The 22,599-nt window shown below is 43.1% G+C and overlaps 1 protein-coding gene across 3 annotated transcripts in view; it reads left to right on the forward strand.

Annotated features, from left to right (window-relative positions):
- The window catches only part of IQCH (IQ motif containing H), a 265,140-nt gene that overhangs the window by 209,248 nt on the left and 33,293 nt on the right, over positions 1 to 22,599 (forward strand). For all 3 annotated transcript variants that reach the window (XM_017518946.2, XM_037735050.1, XM_037735051.1), the window contains one exon: positions 19,059 to 19,229. In XM_017518946.2, coding sequence (XP_017374435.1) covers positions 19,059 to 19,229 — 171 coding nt within the window. The remainder of the gene's footprint in view (positions 1 to 19,058; positions 19,230 to 22,599) is intronic.

The following is a 22,599-nucleotide window of genomic DNA, read 5'->3' on the forward strand; positions in this document are numbered from 1 at the left end:
TATGAACAAAACCTCCAAGAAGTCTGGGATTGTGTTAAACGACCAAACCTAAGAATAATCAATGTTCCTGAGGAAGAAGAAAATTCTGAAAGCTTGGAAAACATATTTGGGGGAATAATCAAGGAATACTTCCCCAGCCTTGCTAGAGACCTAGACATCCAAATACAAGAAGCACAAAGAACACCTGGAAAATTCATTGCAAAAAGGTCTTCACCTTGGCACATTGTCATCAGGTTATCTAAAGTTAAGATGAAAGAAAGAATCTTAAGAGCTGTGAGACAGAAGCATGAGGCAACCTATAAAGGAAAACCTATCAGGTTAACAGCAGATTTCTCAGCAGAAACCCTATAAACTAGAAGGGGTTGGGGACCTATCTTCAGCCTCCTCAAAAAAAAAAAAAATTACCAGCCAAGAATTTTGTAGCCAGTGAAACTAAGCATCATATATGAAGGAAAGATACAGTCATTTTCAGACAAACAAATGGTGCAATAATTCACCATTACCAAGCCACCACTACAAGAACTGCTAAAAGGAGCTCTAAATCTTGAAACAAATCCTGGAAACACATCAAAACAGAACCTCTTCAAAGCATAAATCACACAGAACCTATAAAACAAAAATACAACTTAAAAAGCAAAACAAAAAACAAAACGAAGTATACAGGCAAACAAAGCACGACGAATGTAACTGTACCTCACATTTCAATACTAAAAGGTAAATGGCCTAAATACTTCACTTAAAAGATATAGAACCGCAGAATGGATAAGAACTCACCAACTGTCTGCTCCTTGAGGAGACTCACCTAACACATAAGCACTCACATAAACTTAATAGGGTGGAAAAAGGAATTTCATGCAAATGGACACCAAAAGTGAGCAGGAATAGGTATTTTTATATCAGACAAAACAAACTTTAAAGCCACAGCAGTTAAAAGAGACAAAAAAGGGACATTTTTTAATGGTAAAAGACCTTGTCCAACAGGAAAATATCACAATCCTAAACATATATGCACCAAACACTGGCGCTCCCAAATTTATAAAACAATTACTAATAGACCTAAGAAATGAGATAGACAGCAACACAATAATAGTGGAGAACTTCAGTACTCCACTGATAGGTCTAGACAGGTCATCAAGACAGAAAGTCAACAAAGAGACAGTGGATTTAGACTATACCTTGGAACAAATGGACTTAACAGATACATACAGAACATTTCATCCAACAACTGCAGAATACACATTCCGTTCAACAATGCATGGAACTTTCTCCAAGATAAACCATATGATAGGCCATAAAACAAGGCTCAATCAATTTAAGAAAATTGAAATTATATCAAGAACTCTCTCAGACCACAGTGGAATAAAACTGGAAATCAACTCTAAAAGGAACCTTCAAAACCATGCAAATACATGTATATTAAATAACCTGCTCCTGAATGAGCATTGGATCAAAACAAAATCAAGATGGAAATTAAACAGTTCTTTGAGCTGAATGGCAATGACACAACCTATCAGAACCTCTGAGATACAGCAAGGTGGTGCTAAGAGGAAAGTTCATAGCCCTGAATGCCTGCATCAAAAAGACTGAAAGAACATAAACTGACACTCTAAGCGCACACCTTAAGTAACTAAAGAAACAAGAATAAACCAAACCCAAACCCAGCAGATGAAGGGAAATTACCAAGATCAGAGCAGAACTAAATGAAATTGAAACAACAACAAAAAAATACAAAAGATAAATGAAACTAAAAGCTGGTTCTTACAAAAGATATATAAAATTGATAGACCATTAGCAAGATTAACCAAGAAAAGAAGAGAGAAAATCCAAATAACCTTACTAAGAAATGAAACAGGATATGTTACAACTGACGCCACTGAAATACAAAATTTTTCAGGCTACTATGAACACCTTTAAGCGCATAAACTACAAAACCTAGAAAAGATGGATAAATTCCTGGAAAAATACAACCCTCCTAGCTTAAATCAGGAAGAATTAAATACCATGAACAAACCAATAACAAACAGAGAAATTGAAATGGTAATTTAAAAATTACCAACAAAAAAAAGTCCAACACCAGATGGATTCACAGCAGAATTGTACCAGACACTCAATTGGCACCAACCCTTTTGACACTATTCCACAAGATAGAGAAAGAAGGAACCCTCCCTATTTTATGAAGCATCATCCTAATACGAAAACCAGGAAAGGACACAACCAAAAAAACTACAAACCGATATCCTTGACGGACATTGATGCTAAAATCTTCAACAAAGTACTAGCTAATCAAATTCAACAACATATCAAAAAGATAATCCACCATGATCAAGTGGGTTTCATACCACAGATACAGGGATGGTTTAACATATGCAAGTCAATAAATGTCATACACCAAATAAACAATTAAAAACAAAAATCACATGATTATCTCGATAGATGCAGAAAAAGCATTAGACAAAATCCAGCATCCCTTAATGATTAAAACTCTCAGTAAAATCAACGTACGAAGGACATACCTTAATGTAATAAAAGCCGTCTATGACAAACCCACAGCCAACACAACACTGAATGGGGAAAAGTTGAAAGCATTCCCTCTGAGAACTGGAACAAGATAAGGATGCCCATTCTCACCAATCCTCTTTAACATAGATCCTCTTTAACCTAGCCAGAGCAATAAGATAAGAGAAAGAAAGAAAGGGCATCCACATCAGTAAAGAGGAAGTCAAACTGTCACTGCTTGCTGATGATAGAATTGTTTACCTTGAAAACCCTAAGGACTCCTCCAGAAAGCTCCTAGAACTGATAAAAGAATTTATCAAAGTTTCCAGATAACAAGATTAATGTACACAAATCAGTAGCTCTTCCATACGCCAACAGCAACCAAGTGAAGAATCAAATCAAGAACTCAACCCCTTTTACAATAGCTGCAAATAATACTACTACTTAGGAATAGACCTAACCAAGGAGCCGAAAGACCTCTACAGGGAAAACTACAAAACACTGCTGAAAGGAATCATAAATGACACAAACAAATGGAAACATATCCCATGCTCATGGAGGGGTAGAATCAATATTGTGAAAATGACCATACTGCCAAAAGCAACCTACAAATTCAATGCAATCCTCATCAAAATACCACCATCCTTCCTTACAGTATCAGCAAAAACAATTCCAAAATTCATATGGAACCAAAAAAGAGCCCAGAGAGCCAAAGCAATATATGGCCAATAAGCATATGAAAAAATGTTCAACATCACTAATGATCAGGGAGATGTAAATCAAAACCGCAATGCAATACCACCTTACTCCTGCCAGAATGGCCATAATCAAAAAATTTTAAAAAAACAGTAGATGTTGGCATGGATTCAGTGAACGGGGAACACTTCTACACTGCTAATGGAAATGGTGGGAATGTAAGCCACTATGGAAAACTGTGTGGAGATTCCTTAAAGCACTAAAAGTAGAAGTACCATTTGATCCAGCAGTCCTACTACTGGGTATCCACCGAGAGGAAAAGAAGTCATTATTGAAAAAGATACTTACATATGCACATTTATAGCAGCACAATTCACAATTGCAAAATCATGGAACCAACCCAAATGCCCATCAATCAACAAGTGAATAAAGAAACTGCGGCATATACGTACGATGGAATACTATGCCACCATAAAAAGGAATGAATTAACAGCATTTGCAGTGACCTGGATGCGATTGGAGACTGTTACTCTAAGTGAAGTAACTCAGGAATGGAAAACCAATGGTGAGAAACCATTGTGTGTTCTCACTGTTATGTGGGAGCTAAGCTATAAAGACGCAAAGGCATAAGGATGATACAATGGACTTTGGGGACTTGAAGGGAAGAGTGGGAGGGAGTGAGGGATAAAAGACCACAAATATGGTGCAGTGTATAATGCCTGGGTGATGGGTGCACCAAAATCTCACAAGTCACCACTAAAGAACTTACGTAACCAAATACCACCTGTACCCCAATAATTTATGGAATAAAATAAAATAAATGCATTATCATCCTACCTCCCACATATTGCCTTCATTCCTACAATTTGCTTTTTTTTTCTCTGCTGATAAACAACTTCTCTTCCTTTGAAACATATTTCAAAGTCCAACTCACATGGAAATTCACCTTAATAATCCCCCTTCAAGTGCCACTTTATCCTCTAGCCCTAGCTCAGATCTGAAGTATGGCACTGATGGCCAGACTCATTATTAATAATATTAACTACTTACTGTATTTTTGACATGTGCCAAGCACTCTGTTATGTATTTTACATGTAGTAACCCTAAGCCTCACCTCCTGAGAAGTAGTAGTACCCCTAATTTACAAATGAGGAAACTGAGGCTAGAGTGATATGTTCAAGGTCACACAGCTATTAAGTGGCAAATCCAGGGTTCACACCATGACTTGTTTGGCTGCCAAACCTGCGTTCTTTCTCTCTCTCACAACAGATACTCACTGTGGTACTACACTGGATTGATAGTGACTTGCTTTGTAAATATCCTCCCCCTCCACCACTATCACCAAAGAAAACGTATGTTTCTCTTATAATGTCCTCAATATGCTTGTTGAATTGAGCTGAACAGCTTAAAGCCAGAAAACACATCTCCTGTTTTTTTTAAATATATTCCATCCTTGTGCTCAGCACATAAGGTAATCATTAAATGTTAATGACTAAGTGAAATGGAATAAAATCAGTGTTGTGGTAGCCATTTTTAAGCTTTAAGAGTTTAAATGTGCAGCCCATAGACAGCACCACAGCTGGGAGCGCCATATTGCCATTAAGCCAGAAGGTGGATTCACGGGATGGAAACATTGAAAACAGACACCCCAAGAATGGTTAAGTCAGTTTCCAAACCACTTTCTACAAGTAGCTACTGCTTTTTCCCCCATAATAATTTTACAATGATTAGCCTGCTAGGTAAGAAATCCCAGGCAAAAACCTGCGTCTCAGAAGAGTTTAGAACAACCACTTAAGTATTGGGACAAGGTAGGAGGTGATGGGGACAACAGGTAGGGTCATTCTCATCTAGCTGGTCAAAAGTGTAAGATAAATGCCCTCTAGATATTATGGGCTTTATCTTTCAAGATAAATGGCTTTATTCTCATAATTAGCTTGATAAAATGCAATCTCACATTCCAACCCATAGGGATATCAAAATACGTATTTGGTGAGGAATGGTGTCTTATGCTACCAATTTCTGCTTCCTTTGCATTCTTTTCTCATAGCACAAAATTTCTAACTTTCTTGCCAGAACCTTACTATGTAGCTTTTTAACTTAATTAAATATATAGGCAATTACTGACACCATCTGTCTTCATAGAAAAAGAACAAGAAGTGACACAAAAGCCTGGGATTCTGAAGGGGATATTTAGCAAACAAAATCTTCTAGTTCCACCATAGTAACATTTATTTTTAGGAGTCCTTCTGTCATTTTAAATTATTTATGTTTCTTGGAAATAATGAATTTGAATTATACTTAGAAAGTGGTGGCTTTGGTATGATTTTTTTAAAAAGGAAATATCAGATAATCCGTTGCTTTTTCAGTCAAACAAAAACTTAAACACGTCGTTGAACATCTGTTACTAGTACAGTCTAACACAGCACTTAAAATCCTTTAAAATCCCTGAAAACCTTTATCAAGTTACATGAATCTTTTGCATAAATGGAATTGTTTTAGCAATATTTATATTCCTTTAAGCATATATTTTGCTTCCTTAAACATAAGATTCATTGTGTTCCCTATTGTTCCGAGCCCTTATAAATAAATGAATGAAATTGCTCCTCTTCTTAAAGCCTTTGTCTTCCCCTATCATGTTACATTCCTATCCCACCCCAGAGTACCTACCTTATGTCTGTTTTTTGTTTTGTTTTGTTTTTGAGACAGAGTCTTGCTCTGTCGCCAGGCTGGAGTGCAGTAGTGCGATCTCTCCACTCACTGCAACCTCCGCCTCCCGCATTCAAGCAATTCTCCTGCCTCAGCCTCCCGAGTAGCTGGGGTTACAGGTTCGTGCCACCACACCCAGCTAATTTTTGTATTTTTAGTAGAGACAGGGTTTCACATGTTTCCCAGGCTGGTCTCAAACTCCTGACCTGGTGATCTGCCCACCTCAGACTCCCAAAGTGCTGGGATTACAGGCATGAGCCACCGCGCCCGGCCTGTTTTTTAATCTTTGTAGATGTCTCCATAAATATCTTAATAGGTAAATGCTATTAAACCCACCCACTGGAACTTGATCAGGTAAAGTTAGGAACCATATAAGTCCAAATAATGCAACAGCATTCACATCCCATGCAGAGGACACAGGTAGGAAATATAAAGAACACGGAGTTCCCCTGTCCCTGGCGGTTACCACCAGGGAGGACAACCGTGTTCCCTGCAGCTTTTCCCCAGACTGGAGGGAGCATGTTTCAGATGCCATGTGATGGCAGCTACGTTCCCGAAGTTAAATGGAAGTGTGCAGGATACAAGGACATTTCTAAAGGTGCTCAGTAGAAAGACATTTCTCAACTGGGTGCAGTGGCTCACACCTGTAATCCTAGCACTTTGGGAGGCTGAGGCAGGCGGGGATCACCTGAGGTCAGGAGTTTGAGACCAGCCTGGCCAACATGGTGAAACCCCATCTCTACTAAAAATACAAAAATTAGCCAGGCGTGGTGGCGCATGCCTATAGTCCCAGCTACTCTGGAGTTGAGGCAAAAGAATCACTTGAACCCAGGAGGCAGAGGTTGCGGTGAGCCGAGATTGCCACTGTACTCCAGTCCGGGGGACAAGAGGAAGACTTGGTCTCAAAAAAAAAAAAAAACATTTCTCAAAGAAATGGCACTATGAAACTTCCGTTCATATTAAAGACTTAATGGCATACCAAAGATGTGTTATCCCAGATTTCGAGGGACGGCACCAACGTATAGATTTTATATTTTTTATTCACTGGTTAGTGAAAGAAATTTGAAGAATGTAATTTCATGATTATTTTCTACAAACTGCCTCAAAGATTCTGTGTTAAATGCTTAGCAGATACAGGTAGAGCTAAAATTAAGAATTTACACTTATCTGCCATGACTCAATAGCGTTCTGGTGTATTCTCCTGAGAGGAAGCTGTACATTGAGAAACAGTGGATTGAATTTTAGAAGAGGTGGAGGAGAAGGAGGGAGAAAAGAGGAGGGGAGGAAGAAAATACCACCCTTAATGCCATTTCTTTCATTTGCTAGAAAACAAACCCAGGGGCAAATGGAATCAGAGGGGGCCTCTCAGTTAAAAGCGGCCCCTGGGGTGAAGCTCAGCAGAACGGAGGCCCACCATAGCGAGCAAAGCGCCTCCGGTCAGCCAGGACTGTAGAACATTTACTCAGGTGGAACTCCAGGGTGCCTTTTAGCCAGCAGCTACTCAATTGAAATTTTTCCCAGGGCCCTGAAATTTTTCCACACGTTTCTGGAAAGTGCCACAGGACTTTTATTGATCACAGGTAGGAACCTTGGCTTTTTGCCTGTACTAAAGGACAGTATTTCTTTGTCCTTACACAGCTCCTGTATCACAGGCTCTCAGAGTGCTTTAGAGACAAGTAATGGGAAAGGTGAGACAGAAAGGTGTTAAGTGACTTGCCCACAGTCCCACAGTAAATCACAAGCCTTCCCTGGCTTCAGAAATCTCTGGCAATTTGGGGAGCTTCTTGCTGTGGCTGCCAGCATCGCAGTGCCCTCTCACATTCTGCCAAGCATTTGTTTCCCTCGCCAGGCTGAGAGCAATCACCAGGATCAAGCATGGTAGAGAAAACCTGGCCTTTTGGGTTAGGCAAACCTGGGTCTTCATCCTCGCCCTGCCACTGAGCTGTGGAACTTGGCATATTTCTTGGGTTCTTTGCACCTCCATTTTCCCTTCATAAAATGGGAGTATGAATACCTACCTCATAAGGTTGTTCAGAGGATGACATGAGCAAGTACTTACCACACTGCCTCGCACTTAATAGGCCTTTAATCTGCATCAGTTTCCCTTCCCCTTTCCTTTCCCACATCTCCCTCCTTGAGTCTGTCCTACATGGCAGCTTCAAGGCAGCTTTCTAAAGATTGCTGCCATTCAAAAGGATGTCTTATTAGCCTGACAGGGTGCTGAATCTTTCAAACACCAGAGTCTGTAGACAACGGAGGCAAAGTCATGGAATCCAGATCCATCTCTCAGATAACTGAATCCAGCCATCCTTGTGGCTGTGAAGGAGCATCTCTTGTCTGTGTTTTCAAGGAAGACTTTTCTTCCCCTTGTGTTATTTGATTGAATCACCCAGCAAAGACTGATTGGGCACTACTTCTATCAGGAGTGCTGTGCTGGGTGTTTTACAGGGTGTACGTATGAAAAAGAGAGATTCTTGCTCTCAGTCTCATTCTCCTCTCTAGGAATTTCCCAGAAGTAAACACACTTGCCTTGAATTTGAACTCAAGGGCTCTGAACTCTGGTCTGAACTCTGCTCCTGACCAAGTCTCTTCCCCTTGTGAGCCTCATGCCTAGGGTTTGAGGGGACTGGACTAGACCAACTCTAAGGCCATAGCTCTGACAGTTCATATTTTTTGCCTATATATTCTGCAACTGAGGTTCTTTATTGAAAAATTCTGGTTTCCTGGAATTGTCAAGAAAACTGGGAAGGAAAGGGGAACTGAGCAAGCAACTGATTACACCGATTAGGGCCAATACCATATGCACATCCTTACTGAGAGAGGATTTTGCTGTGCACAATCGTCGTCAAAGGCTGTTCACGGTCATCTTCCCCAAAGGGATCTACAGAACAAGAGCTCTTCAGCTTTCAAAATCCTCACAGAAGGCTTTTGGAGATCATTTGCAGTGACAGTAAAGGAACACTTCTGAACCAAGAGAATTCTTCACCAGCCCTGCCATTTATAGCATGGAAATTAAAAAGGGCCAATAACTATCTACAGTATGGGATTACTATATTGAATTGCCATAGAGGGAGCATATACAATTACTAGTCCTAGAAACCTGAAATAGGTTATAAAAATTGGGTTCTCATGTTTCTTATAAATTCGTGCTTAATGTTAAAGTAGCATCCAAAAAATTTATAATAAAAAAAGCAAAGAAATACTTTAAAAGAAATGAGTGCCAGGCGTGGTGACTCATGCCTGTAATCCCAGCACTTTGGAAGGCCAAGGCGGGTGGATCACAAGGTCAGAAGTTTGAGACCAGCCTGGCCAACATAGTGAAACCCCGTCTCTACCAAAAAAAAAAAAAATACAAAAATTAGCTGGGGATGGTAGCACATGCCTGTAGTCCCAGCTACTTGGGCGGCTGAGGTGGGAGAATTGTTTGAACCCAGGAGGTAGAGGCTGCAGTGAGCCAAGACAACGCCATTGTACTCCAGCCTGGGTGACAGAGTGAGACTGCTGCTCAAAAAAAAAAAAAGTATGTAATTCTGTATTTTTATAAATGTTAGCAGCTGGGCCATCAGTCTTGAAAGTAACAGGTAGGGTCATAAATTTGTAGAGGATGCAGAAGAAACTCAGACAAGGAAGCAGAGAAGGAAAAAGTATATTAAAAGATTTGTGATTTTTTTTACAAAGGTAAAAAATGTAAATATAGCTGCTGATGATGAAAGTTTAAGTTTCAAGATTTTCCATTTTCAATCCTCAAATTCATTTTAGATACAGTTTCTGCATATCCTGAAAGAATTTCCAAAGTCACAGAGAAACTTCTGGCACTCTGAAAAGTTTGATCTACTCATGCAGGCAATTCAGTGTTATAGAAAGAACTCACCTGGAAGTCAGGAACTCTTGGGCCTTGATTCTCCTTCCTCCCCTAAATATAGAACCTGAGAAGCCTTTTCACCTCTCAGAGTGCTCACCCATAAAATGAAGAGATGGGAATGATGGAGATCATCCTCAGTCTGCCAGGACAGTGCTGGTTAAGACCTCCCTGAGCCCTGAGTGTTTTTAGTTTTAGAGAGTCCACCCTACATCATATCAAATGTACTGTAATCTATTTCATCTCTTCCATAAGGATAATCATGGAACGTGATTTAGACATAACTATATAAGTGTGTTGTACGTGATTGTCATGTTCCATTTTGTTGATATTTTTAAAACATTGTTATTTTGCAGTTTTCTTTTTATATTTGGGAACCAGGAACTCTTTTTTTCAGAATCCAAAAGTTTTGAAGGCCTTTGAAAATCATAGAAGCCTTAGGTACGCCTGGCCCTGAGTGCTAAGTGGTGGGGCACGGATGGTTTGCAGCCTCTTACCCCACCCACCCCAAACACCCCATAGAAAGCAGTGTCCAGGGGGATTGGTACAGAGATGGAAGCTCTAGTTGCTCAGATAGCTTCATGGAGCTGTGATTTAAGTCATGTCCAGAAAGATAAGTAGGATTAATAGAGACAGAGGGAAAGGCTTCCAAGCTGAAAACCAAGAGGCTCGGTTGCTGACCAGGGTGACTGCGCTGTGCAGGGACACCGCTGTTCTTCACGTCTCCAAAAGACCGGGCTATCCCAGCAGCTGCCACCAGGTGGCAACAAGCCAAGAGGCTGCTCTCCCCTCCGCCTATTGACTTAAGCCGAGGGCCTATTGCATTTTAATGGAATGCAAACAACTCTTACCAAATGTCATAATCACATTAATATTTTACTAATTGAAAATGCTTACAGTGGGGTGTACCACCTCCTTTAAAATTAAGCATGAGATGTGCTGTTTACCACAATGGTGAGCTCCATGCTGTGTGGAGATTGAGTGATCCAAGTGGGAAAAGGAGATGTCATTTAGTCACTGCCTAAGAAAACCTGTTCTCTTTATAATAGCTGGGATGCTGGAGCCTGTATTTAAATAGCATCTGCAAAGAGTTAAATGTGCTCCCTGTCTCTGAGAAGCAGGCAAGATATGGAAGTCAAGAACCAAGTGAATTCTTACACCTGTTCCAATTCTGCTCCCAGCAGTCAGATGGGGAAGAAGTAGTCAGGACCCAAAACAGATTTGTGTCTGCCAGCCTCTGTAGTAACAGTCTGACACATTGTCTCATTTAGCCACTGTACCCACACATATTGCTAAGGGGTAGATCCCATCAGGCCTGTATTAATAGGCAAGGAAACAGGCCCAGAGAGGGGAAAGAAATGGCTTAAGACCACAAGGCCAGCACTCCCAGCAAGGTCCTGTGACTCTGGTCCAGGGCACTGTGTGTCTCTCCCAAGCCACAGTCCCTTCCAATCTCATTACCCTCAAGCTGCTCTTGCTTCTTTTCCCCTACCAAGCTGCCCCATCCTTCTCCGCCTTACTGCATCTTGGCCTAAATGTGATGAGAAGTGGGCTGAGCTGCCTCTGCCTCGTCCCCTGGGGAAGGCCTCAGGTCCTATAGACCTCACTTCTCACCAACCCAGGAGAATCTTGGAGCCCCAGGCCCAGAAGTGAGAGCAGAGAAAAAGCTGCCTCCCTCTCAGGAACTGATTCTGTTTTATCCCTAGAGCCTAGCCACACACATCCTCCTGATTTTACAGCTTCAAAAAAAGAAAAGGTGCCTGAGATTCCAACCCACCCTCTATAACATGTTTTAACAAAGGCATCTCAAACTTAACACCCCCAACCCTGAAATCCTGATTTTACCCTCCAAGCTATTCCTCTATTATTCTACCCCAGTGGGAAATGGTAACACCATCCTTCCCTTTTCTTCAAGGTGGAAGTTTTGGAGACACTTTTGACTCTTTTTCTCATACTGCATATCCAATCCACCAATAAGTCCTTTTGGCTCTACTTTTGAAAAATACCTGTAATACAACCACTTCTCCCACCTTCCAGTTACCAAAGTGGTCCAGCCACCATCGTTCTCACCCAAGTGACTGCAAGTCTTCCTAACGGGACTCCGTGTTTCCATCCTCGCCCCCTCACGGGCTCTTGTCACTTCAGTCAGAGTCACATAAGTTAGCTCACATCACTCCTCCACTCAGCACCCTCCAGTGCATTCTCAGCCTCCACAGCTGTAAGAAGGAAATAAGCCCTTGGCTCTGTACTTAGCCAAACCAGTAAAAGCAGAGGGACCCATGGCCTACCTGTGGCTGTATTCTCCACCAACTGGAGGAGCTGGGCCGATGACTGAGTGCTTGGTCTTCCTCTAGAAAAAAGTCAAGTGGTCCAGTGCTAGATTTTCTGTCGTATTGGGGCTGTGAACGCTGTGAGCATGGGCAGAGGTGACTCCCACATCCCTTGGCCAACCAGCTATTGAGCATGATGGGCCGTGTATCACAGTTTGCTCTGAAGGCCTGATGCCATTTCTGGGGTGGGTGAATTCTCAGTGCTGCGTGTCTCAGAGTTGGCTTATTGGAGGACCTGTCATTTTAAAAATTCTCCACAGTATGATGAATATACACAATTCCCTGTTAGCCTCATAGATACATCTGGAGGCAACGGAGAGAGGATTCACCCAGACTACTATCCCCAGTGAGTGATTGGTCAGGAAAGTGTGGCCCAGAGAGGCAACTTCTTGTGGGTCACAGGTATTTGTCCCAGACCCTGATACAGAAAGCTGGGGCCTTTAGTGGGTCATTTATCCTGTCTGGAATCTCTGGTACTTCTTCTTACAAAAAGAAAAAGAGAAAAAGACAAGAAAACTTTGAGGTGAGTCTGCAGAGCATCTGTGGGTTTGTAAAGATCGGAAATCCTGATTCTTCAGTGAGTGTTATTTGATCCATATATCAGTCTCTAAGTTCCGCACGTGCCCTGCTGTCCACAAGAGAAGGGTGGCAAGAGGCAACACCAAACCGTTTGCTAAGAACTTTATTTGCACAGAATGTAAGGCCTGAGCACATCTGCCCACATCTGTGTGCTCTGCCACCCATTCATCCCGCCTGTCACCAGAAAGAGGCAGAAGCAGCAGGGGTGAGCAGGCAGCCTCCATCTGCCTAGAACACCTCAGGCAAAAGGGGCTCAAGAGCGGGCTTCTCTCCCACCCCTCCCCACACAGAAGCATATCACTACATTGTCATCCCAACGCTTGCAGCCCAGATCCTGGGAACAGAACCATTCTGGGCAAGCTCACCTCTGCCTGACTCCTGCCCTGTCCACTGGCTCTCACGTGCCCAGGCCTCCCGATCCAGCTGTGGTTCACATGGCATCCAGCACAGTAGGAGTCAGGACAGTGGAGAGCAGGGGCCTCTGTAGCACCTCTGCCCTCCCTGCCCCACTGGCCCTGCTCCTTTGCAGGTTACAATGTACTTCTTCTTTTATTTTATTTTATTTTATTTTATTTTATTTTTTTGAGATGGAGTCTCACTCTGTTGCTGGGGCTGAAGTGCAATGGCATGATCTCAGCTCATCACAACCTCCACCTCCCAGGTTCAAGTGGTTCTCCTGCCTCAGCCTCCTGAGTAGCTAGGACTATAGGCATGCGCCAACATGCCCAGCTAATTTTTGTATTTTTAATAGAGACAGGGCTTCACTATGTTGGCCAGGCTGGTCTCAAACTCCTGACCTTGTGATCTGCCCACCTCGGCCCCCCCAAGTGCTGGGATTACAGGCGTGAGCCACCACACCCGGCCACAGTGCACTTCTTTACAACCTGTCCAGTGGGAATAGAATTTGGCCAGGCACAGGGGCTCAGGTCTGCAGTCCCAACACTTTGGGAGGCTGAGGTGGGAGGACCGTTTGAATCCAGGAGTTTGAGACCAGCCTGGGCAACAAGATCTTGTCTCTACAAAAAAAAAAAAAAAATTAGCTAGGTTTGGTGGTGCAAACCTATAGTCCTAGCTACTCAGGAGGCTGAGGCAGGAGAACTGCTTGAGCCCAGGAGGTCAAGGCAATAGTTTTATTATTGTCTTATTATTAATACTTTCTTATTCATGAGATATTTTGCATCCTTTTTTACATCCTCAGTCTTCAAAATCTGATGTGTATTTGTACCATTTCAAGTGCTCAGTAGCCACATATGGCTAGTGGCTACTGTATTCAATAGCGCAGCTCTAGAATATACATGAAAGTCTATATACAATTGCAGTTACGATTCTGCTAATGTTAACATCGACTGGTAACATTTTGTGAGATTCTCATCTAGTCTTTTCCTCATATATTAGTTTTGCAGAGCTGAAGTCGTGTTGCTCATGTAACTTTCTGTCCTCTTCTTGCCCTTTTGCACATCTTCCAAAATCATCAAAAGTCACAGCCACTGTCTCTAATTATATCAGACTATCCCATCACTTGGATGTGTCATAATCTTTTTAGCCACTGCCAAAATGCTGGGATGGCGACAGTGTCCCAGTGATATAAGTAATGCTGAGATGATGATTTTTTTGTATTCCTTGTGCGTTAAAGGCCTTTGTATAACTCTCTCTAGCATTCTAACCATTTTCAACAAAACGGCCTTTGAATATCATCAACCAGTCAAACAACTAGCAACAAGTGGTGTCTGACTGACAGCTGAGACACCTTAGGTTCTCATCACTCACCTTTGGCACCTGACTCTGCAACCTAGGGCCACCACTTCACCTTTCACTCCACAGTCACGCCATTTATAATTGACTATATTAGGTGATTTTTTTTTTTCCTGAGACAGAGTCTTGATCTGTTACCCAGGCTGGAGTGCAGTGGCACGATCTTGGCTCACTGCAACCTCCGTCTCCTGGGTTCAAGCGATTCTCCTGCCTCAGCCTTCCAAATAGCTGGCATTACAGGCACCCGCCACTCTGCCGGGCTAATTTTTATATTTTTAGTAGAGACAGGGTTTCACCATGTTGGCCAGGCTGGTCTCAAACTCCTGTCTTCAGGTGATTGGCCTGCCTCAGCCTCCCAAAGTAGTGGGATTACAGACGTGAGCCACCACGCCTGGTTGTAGTAGGTGATTTTTAAAGTTCTTTCCAGCCCTAACTTTCAGTGATGTTTTTCCCTCACCCTCACATCTAATCAATTAGCCTGTCAAGCCAGTTATTGTAAGTCATCACAATCAAGTAATGTTGAAGCCACCATGCAAACACTTTAAATCCATCCGCATCCCCCTTGCCCACTCATAGTGCTCTGTTCAGGCCCCCACCATTGATCACCTAAAGTGGGACAAGGATACCTAGTGCTGAGAGATTAGGTTCTAAAGTTAACATCAGGGTACCAAATAAGGAATAGGATTAAATGGGCTGCGTGCGGCGCTCATGCCTAAATCTCAGCACTTTGGGAGGTTAAGGTAGGTGGATTACTTGAGGTCAGGAGTTGGAGACCAGCCTGGCCAACATGTGAAACCCTGTCTCTACTAAAAATCCATGAATAGGATTAAATGAGAGGTGTGAGAACACATGGGTCTGGCACGGAAGAAGCGCTCAGTGAATATTGGCTGCATTTGAGTCTGAAACCAGCCTCAAGTGACGCACCTGGATCTCATTCCCTAAAAGTTACAAAGGAGGAGTTCACAGTGAAACCCTGGAATTTCGAATGCACTCTGCCACATGCCCTGCCCCAGACACTAGGTGCTGCAGAAAGACAAAGACTTGGCAGCTTCCCTTAAAGGGCTGACAGTCTAGAGGGGGAGATAGGAACCCCTGTGCACAAAACAAGCATGCCTCAGGCGGTGTCTTCAATGGAAAGACCAGATGGAGAACAGAACAATTATCTGAGCAAATCAGGCAAGCCTGCTGTTGAGGAAAAGGCTTAAGAAAATTTGTCCTCCTGTTTCCTTTGAGAACCAAGGGGTTAGGGCAGCCAGAGGAAGCAAAAGTATTTCAGCTCTAGAAACATGGAGTTGTGGTCCATGCCCCATGATCTTAGGCAAACTCTGAGGCTGCTTTTTTATCTCACTGTCTTCATCAGTAAAATGGAAATAGAGTAATACCAGCCTTGCACAAACCTACCCACCCCTGGACTGAGTCGTTGTGAGGTTGAATAGAACAACTACATGTGGGGAAAACAGTTATTAAAGGGGTGAGCTAATAGCTAACATAGACAACGGACAATGGGCCTCCTAAGAATTTGCTCTGAAAGGAAATGGTTAGTAATCATAAAAAGCATGTGTAATTAACTTTTTTTTGTTTAGGTAATTTTATTTCCCTATTTTTATTAAATAGAGTTGGGGTCTTGTTATGTTGCCCAAGATGAACTCGAACTCCTGGCCTCAAGCAATCTTCCCACAGCTTCCCAAAGTGCTGACATTACAGGTGTGAGCCACCGCACCCAGCCTGTACTGAACTTTATAAGGCAATTTAATGTGCATTTATTTTGTTTCCAAAATCCTGTGTAGTATTATCATTTGCTCCTTTTGCACTTAAGGGCCGGGCATGGTGGCTCATTCGTGTAATCACAGCACTTTGGGAGGCTGAGGCGGGCGGATCACGAAGTCAGGAGTTCGAGACCATCCTGGCCAACATGGTGAAACCCCGTCTCTACTAAAAATATAAAAATTAGACAGGTGTGGTGGCACATGATTCTCTTGTGGTTGAAGAGAATCACTTGAAACTGGGAGGCAGAGGTTTCAGTGAGCTGAGATCACACCACTGCACCCCAGCCTAGGCAGCAGAGTGAGACTCTGTCTCAAAAATAATAATAATAATAATAAATTAAAAGCTAAAAAAAAAAACACTGAGATTGAGAGAGCTTAACCAACTCATTCCATTTCCCACTTTGAGGGCCAGATTTCAGCTCTCTGACTGCCTGGTTCTCACTCTTTCCCTACACTGTGCTGCCTTCTTATTAAAATCCTTATTACCAAAGCATTAATATTATTAACATAAATATTAATAATGTTTGTGACATATGTTTCCCTTTGACCAAGGACACTGAAACATCAAAATAGAAACTCTGAAAAAAAAAGTCTGACACACAAGAATAGCAAGTTCACTTTCTCATATTAAGGGAAAGTAGCTGTCCCCATCTGATTTACATTTCATGCCATACAGCAGGAAATATTTAAGTTGACAAATAGGATATTTACAACTGGAACAGATACTTGGCAGTTAGTTTTAACAATTGTTGCAAATGTGATTTATTTGCTATTATAAACGGGCATTACTGTGCGAATATGACTCCTGAAATTAGCTTCAGTTTAGCAAGGGGCCTTGACAGCTTGACCTCTTAATATCCTTATAATGATGCCATTTACATTCAATGCTTACTCAAGTCACTCACTGCTAGATTTGTTTGAGAGGAGTCCACTCTAGGGCAGATGTATTATGTATTTTAACACACAGCGTTGGTGAGTGGGGCAAATGTAGGCCTTCTAAGAGGGAAAAACTGTTTAATCAAGTCTTCATGAAAATGTGTTAGTTTCCAACTTCCTACAGTGAAAATGCATTACTGCTAATTACAGCATGCTCCAGAAATACTTCATGTTTCTGCACAAGACGTTTTCATGGCATGTCTTCTGTTAAACACAAACATGTTCTGATCCTCTGCAACTTTAGCTTTTAATTTCGCTGGAGAATTATTACACAGGATAAGGATTGGCTGGGCCAGGATCAGGAAATGGGAAGAGGGTAGACTTGGAGCCAGGTAGAATTGGATTCAAATCCCAACACCACCACTTCCTAACTCAGTGGACTTGGGTACCTCCCTGAACCTCAGTTTCTTCATCTGCGGCATGGGCTTGTTATTTTTCAGGCTGCCAGAGAGATCTGAGATGTTTATGAAGCACCCAGCTTCATAAAACCTGTAGGTACTTGATACATGGGGCCTGTCATGTTTTTGTTGCTTGTTTAAAGCTCAGATGTCACCTTCATGATGCAGCCCTGATGTCATTAGACAAACCCATGCTGTCCTTTCTTTCTGCTTCAACAGTACTTTGTTACATCCCATTATTTTATTATATATAAGACTGTATTGTTTAATTGGATATGTATCTGTCTTCACCTTTTTTTTTTTTTTTAAGACGGAGTTTTGCTCTGCCACCCAGGCTGGGGTGTAGTAGTGTGATCTCGGCTCACTGAAACTTCCACCTCCTGGGTTCAAGCGATTCTCATGCCTCAGCCTCCCAAGTCTGGGATTACAGGTGCATGCCACCATGCCTGGCTAATTTTTATATTTTTAGTAGAGATGGCGTTTTGCCATGTTGGCCAGACTGGTCCCGCCTCGGCCTCCCAAAGTGCTGGGATTACAGGGATAAGTCACTGTGTCCAGCCTGTCTTCAACTTCCTGATGGCAGGGCCGATGCCTATTTACCTTTGACTCTCCAGTGACTAGGACGATGATATCCCTTGAACACTGAACTGAGGAGGATTCCGGGGGTGCTTCTGGATTCATTATGAGGATGGAGGATGACAAGGGCAATGAAGGTTGATTTGCCACAGGAGAGGGAAGAAGTAACATGTGACCTACTTTTATCATTGCCAGTTTAGCACGTAGTAGATGCTCAGTAAATATTTGTTAAAGGAATTAATGGACATTACTCAGTTGCCTAGCAGTTAACATTAACTTGTGACTAACATCTATTTTTTAAAGCATTTTTATTTTTATGACATCATACTATTCTTCTAATAACACTGTGATACAGGTAGGATAAGGTATTATTACCAATTGACAATTAAGAATACTGTGAGGTTGTAGGATTGGTAAAATAAGATTACCCTGCACTTATGAGAAAATGGGGGTAGACCTAAGACTTAGAGGCCAACCATAAATTTCCCTTAAATATCATCTTGAGGTTCCCAGAGGGGCTGTCACGGCTTTTTCCAAAATCAGGGCAAACTGCCCTTTCTCGTATTCGTCACTGTTTTCCCCGCTTTCTGCTCTACTGTAGCTTCCCACTCTCTGAAACTTCTGTCCAGCTGCATTTTCTCAGTAGAAAACCTGGCACTGACCAGCTGCACTGACCTGCAGGCCATGGGCAGAAAAATCAAAGTCAACATGAGCTTTTCGAGACTCGGCATCTCTGTTGTCTTAGCCGAGTATTTCTGTAACTTCCTGCAAGAACCTCGAATCTTCTGATGAGAATCAGACTCCATTTTCCAGTTGCACAATGTAGAAACAGAAGCAGAAACATCTACTGAATTAAGACATGTGGCCACTGATGTGGTTTGGTCTAGTTAGACAGAGTTGGGGCCTTCACTACTGTTTGCTGATCTCACCCTCACCTCACTTCTACATCTCCTGTTTTAATCAGGTGTGGGCAACGGGCCTTAACCTCGCATACAGTGACCAGCTGGCCCTGACTCAGCTCACCTTATACCTGACAAACGGCCATCTGGATTGCAGTTTGAACACCCTGGAAGTGCCCCGCTTCGTTCCAAAGGAAAAGAAGAAAAGCAACCGCATTAGTGGGCTGTCAGTGCCGGTAAGCAAGAGATGCTTCCTGAAGGTTCCTGGTTCAGCAGCACTCACTGCCACTGCCTGAGCCCTGTCTAGGAGCCAGGCCCTTTGAGTACAGGAAGAAGAAAGGGCCTCAGGCAAGTCACTGGGCCTGTCTGAGCGGGGTCTAGGAATGTGAATGTATTGGCCAGAGGAAAGGGAGAAGGCATTCCGAACAAAGCTGCAGTCTGTGGAAGTGTGAAAGAACGTGGGGCTCCCTTCTCCTTTCCCTGGGCAGGTACACCTACACCCATTGCCTCCGCTACCAGCTGTTTCTCACAAAACCCATATTTTTCTAGTCCCACTCTCTTCTGTGAGCTTCAGATTCATAGGTCCAAAATCCTATGGAACATCTCTGCTTAGAATCCTCAGAGTTGGCTGGGCGCAGTGGCTCATGCCTATAATCTCAGGACTTTGGGAGGCTGAGGCAGGTGGATCAGAAGGTCAAAGGATGGAGACCATCCTAGCCAAAATGGTGAAACCCCGTCTTTACTAAAAAAAAAAATAAAAAAAAAAAAAAAAATAGCTGGGCGTGGTGGCATGCACCTGTATGCCCAGCTACTTGGAAGGCTGAGGCAGGAGAGTCGCTTCAACCCAGGAGGTGGAAGTTGCAGTGAGCTGAGAGAGATCACCCCACTGCTGCACTCCAGCCTGGGCGACAGAGAGAGACTACGTCTCAAAAAAAGAATCCTCCAAAACTGCATTGCATTTGTCATTCTTCCTGTACTTCCTGCTAGTGGGTCGTCAAGCCAGAGGCTGATCAGATAACCCCCAGTCCCACATCCCCTCCGCAAGCAGGTCGTGTTGAGCCTAACTGCTAAGATGCCACTAACCTGACCCCTCCTCTCTCCACAAAGATAGTGTCTTAGTTTCAGCTTTTGCCATCTCACACCTGTATTCCTCCTCACTAAGATTCCCTGCCCCATCTGTCCCTTCAGCCTAAGCAGACACAGCAGTCAAGGTGACAAGCTAAAAAGCCAGTCTGAGTGTGTTGTTCCCGTGTGTGTGATTTCAATGGACTCCTGTGATCTTCAGGAAAATCCCACTTCCCAGCTTGCTTAAGGAGCCCCATCATGATCCGCCTCTTCCCACAGCTACCGCCTCCCTTCTCATCGCTAGCACCATCGGTGATGGGGCTGGGGCCAGAGTTCTGGGGCTGGCTGCAGGTTACGAACCTCAGCACCCTGAGTAACAAAGGGCATAGACCTGTGGGGACAGTGGGTACTTGGTTGAACAGGCTAGGTCGATCATGGAGAGCGAGAACAAAGGTCAAGGGGACCAGATGCCCTTTGTGCAAGGGTGTATTGAGGACTCTGTGGCCACGCTGCTCTCACAGCTGCCAGAGGGTTTCTTTGGCCTTCTCTTAGAACAGTGGGCTTCACGCTGTTTTTTGTTGTTGATTTTTTTTTTTTTTTTTTTTTTTTTTTTTTTGATTTTTTTTTTTTTTTTTTTTTTTTTTTTTTGCAAACGAAGCTCTACTTGAAATCCAAATATGTCAAACAGATAAAAGAGAAACTCTGGTGAATAAAGAGACCCAACACAAATGTCCCAGAGATGCCTTTTCCAAGTGGTCTCCTGCCTGTCTGATGAACCCCTTTGGGTCCAGGAGACACCTCTGGATTTGAATAATCTTTGACTCTTCCCAGGATCTCTGCAATCATGATAAGGAGAGCACCTGATGTCTTGTGGGGGGCGGTGCTCAGGCAGCCTCCTTCTTCCCCCTCCCATCCAGTGAGGTACCAGGAAGGACCTTGCTCACAGGAATCCCCTTGATCACGTTCCTTGTAAGAAATGAAGCACTATTGGGCTGGAGAGGAGGAACAGACCTCTTTTAATTATGACCAGGACCCTGCTAAGAGGCTTTCAGGTCCAACTCCACCTGTGGCCTCCATCCTAACCCGAGGGACGTGCGAGACACTATGTTCAATGCTAGAGGGAGAGACAGCAGTGACACTTGAGCCCTTCTGGCCAGTGAACCTAACTCTCCGTCATTTCTGCAAGAAGCTGAGGGTCAGGCATGGTGACTCACCCCTGTAATGCCAGCACCCCTATAATCCCACCCCTGTAATCAGGCCGAGGTGGGAAGATCATTTGAGCCTAGGAGTTTGAGAGCAGCCTAGGGAACGTGGCAAAACCCTGTCTCTACAAAAATATATAAATTAGCTGGGCTTGGTGACGCATGCCTATAACCCTAGCTACTGGTGAGGCCGAGGGAGGTGGATCACTGGAGCCCTGGAGGTTGAGGCTGTAGTGAGTCATGATCATGTCATTGCCGTCCAGCCTGGGTGATAGAGTGAGACTCTGTCTCAAAAAAAATAAAATAAAACTAAAAAGCTGGAAGCAAAATGATATTCAGCACCAATTTCCAAAGACAATAAATTGCAGCTTTTAAGTATGTTGCTTCAGAAGGCTGTCAGCAGAAGTTGGACTTTGAATGAGAAGCACTGTCCCATTATCCCCATGTGGCCTATAGGTTTCATTCCGAGCTGTAGGCAACACTCTCCTGTGATCAAGTCTTAAACACTTTTAGAAACTCCACGCGCACAAAAGGGAGGCGTTATGATCTTCAATAAGGCAAATGCCTCTTCGATCACGGGAGAAAAGCTATGTAGGTTTTCTGATGTAGGAATAAATTGAGAACACACTTTTAGTTTTAGAAAGATATAAACAGATGTTCCCAGCCTTGAACCACTGTGTCTGTGTTGTGCACACATGCTCCTGTGCATGTATACACACATGATCAGGGATTTTTTTAAAAAGAAGCATGTGCACAGGCACACACAGCCCAATTCACAAGCAAATCGAAGCCTCTGAACAAGGGTGAGCAGACCATGATGCCATCAAGTTTATGATCAGGCAGTGATCATAAACCCCTTTGAAGATTGAAGAAAAAGAAAACGCACAGATGAAACCACACTGATAATGAGAGCGCATTCAGAACTAGTGCCTATAAAATGCTTCCAGTGTGGGCCCTTTTCTTTAATAAAATGCTGTATAGGAGGAAAGCAGACACCTTCCTGGACTCCCAGAGAGTTGTCTCATCTCAGAAACAGGTGGCAGAAGTGTCACTCAGACCCACTTAGACCAGGTGAATGGGTTTCTGATTCACTGACCTCCACAAAGAACAACTTGAACGTGTGTGAACAAGGCCTGATAAATCATCCCAGACGTGCATGTTTTAGAAATGAAAAAGAATCGCCTAACAATGTTTTAACTTTCAATTAACGTTCTGTCCAAGCTGCATCCATCGTTACCCTCTTCTGTCAGTTTTCACTCTTCCTCTCTCTTTCTGAAAGACCACGGTTGGTGACTGTCCAAAAGGGAACATATCTGCAAACACAACCCAAGTCATTTAT

The sequence above is a fragment of the Cebus imitator genome, unplaced genomic scaffold, assembly GCF_001604975.1.
Source record: "Cebus imitator isolate Cc_AM_T3 unplaced genomic scaffold, Cebus_imitator-1.0 Scaffold715, whole genome shotgun sequence".
Taxonomy (NCBI): domain Eukaryota; kingdom Metazoa; phylum Chordata; class Mammalia; order Primates; family Cebidae; genus Cebus; species Cebus imitator.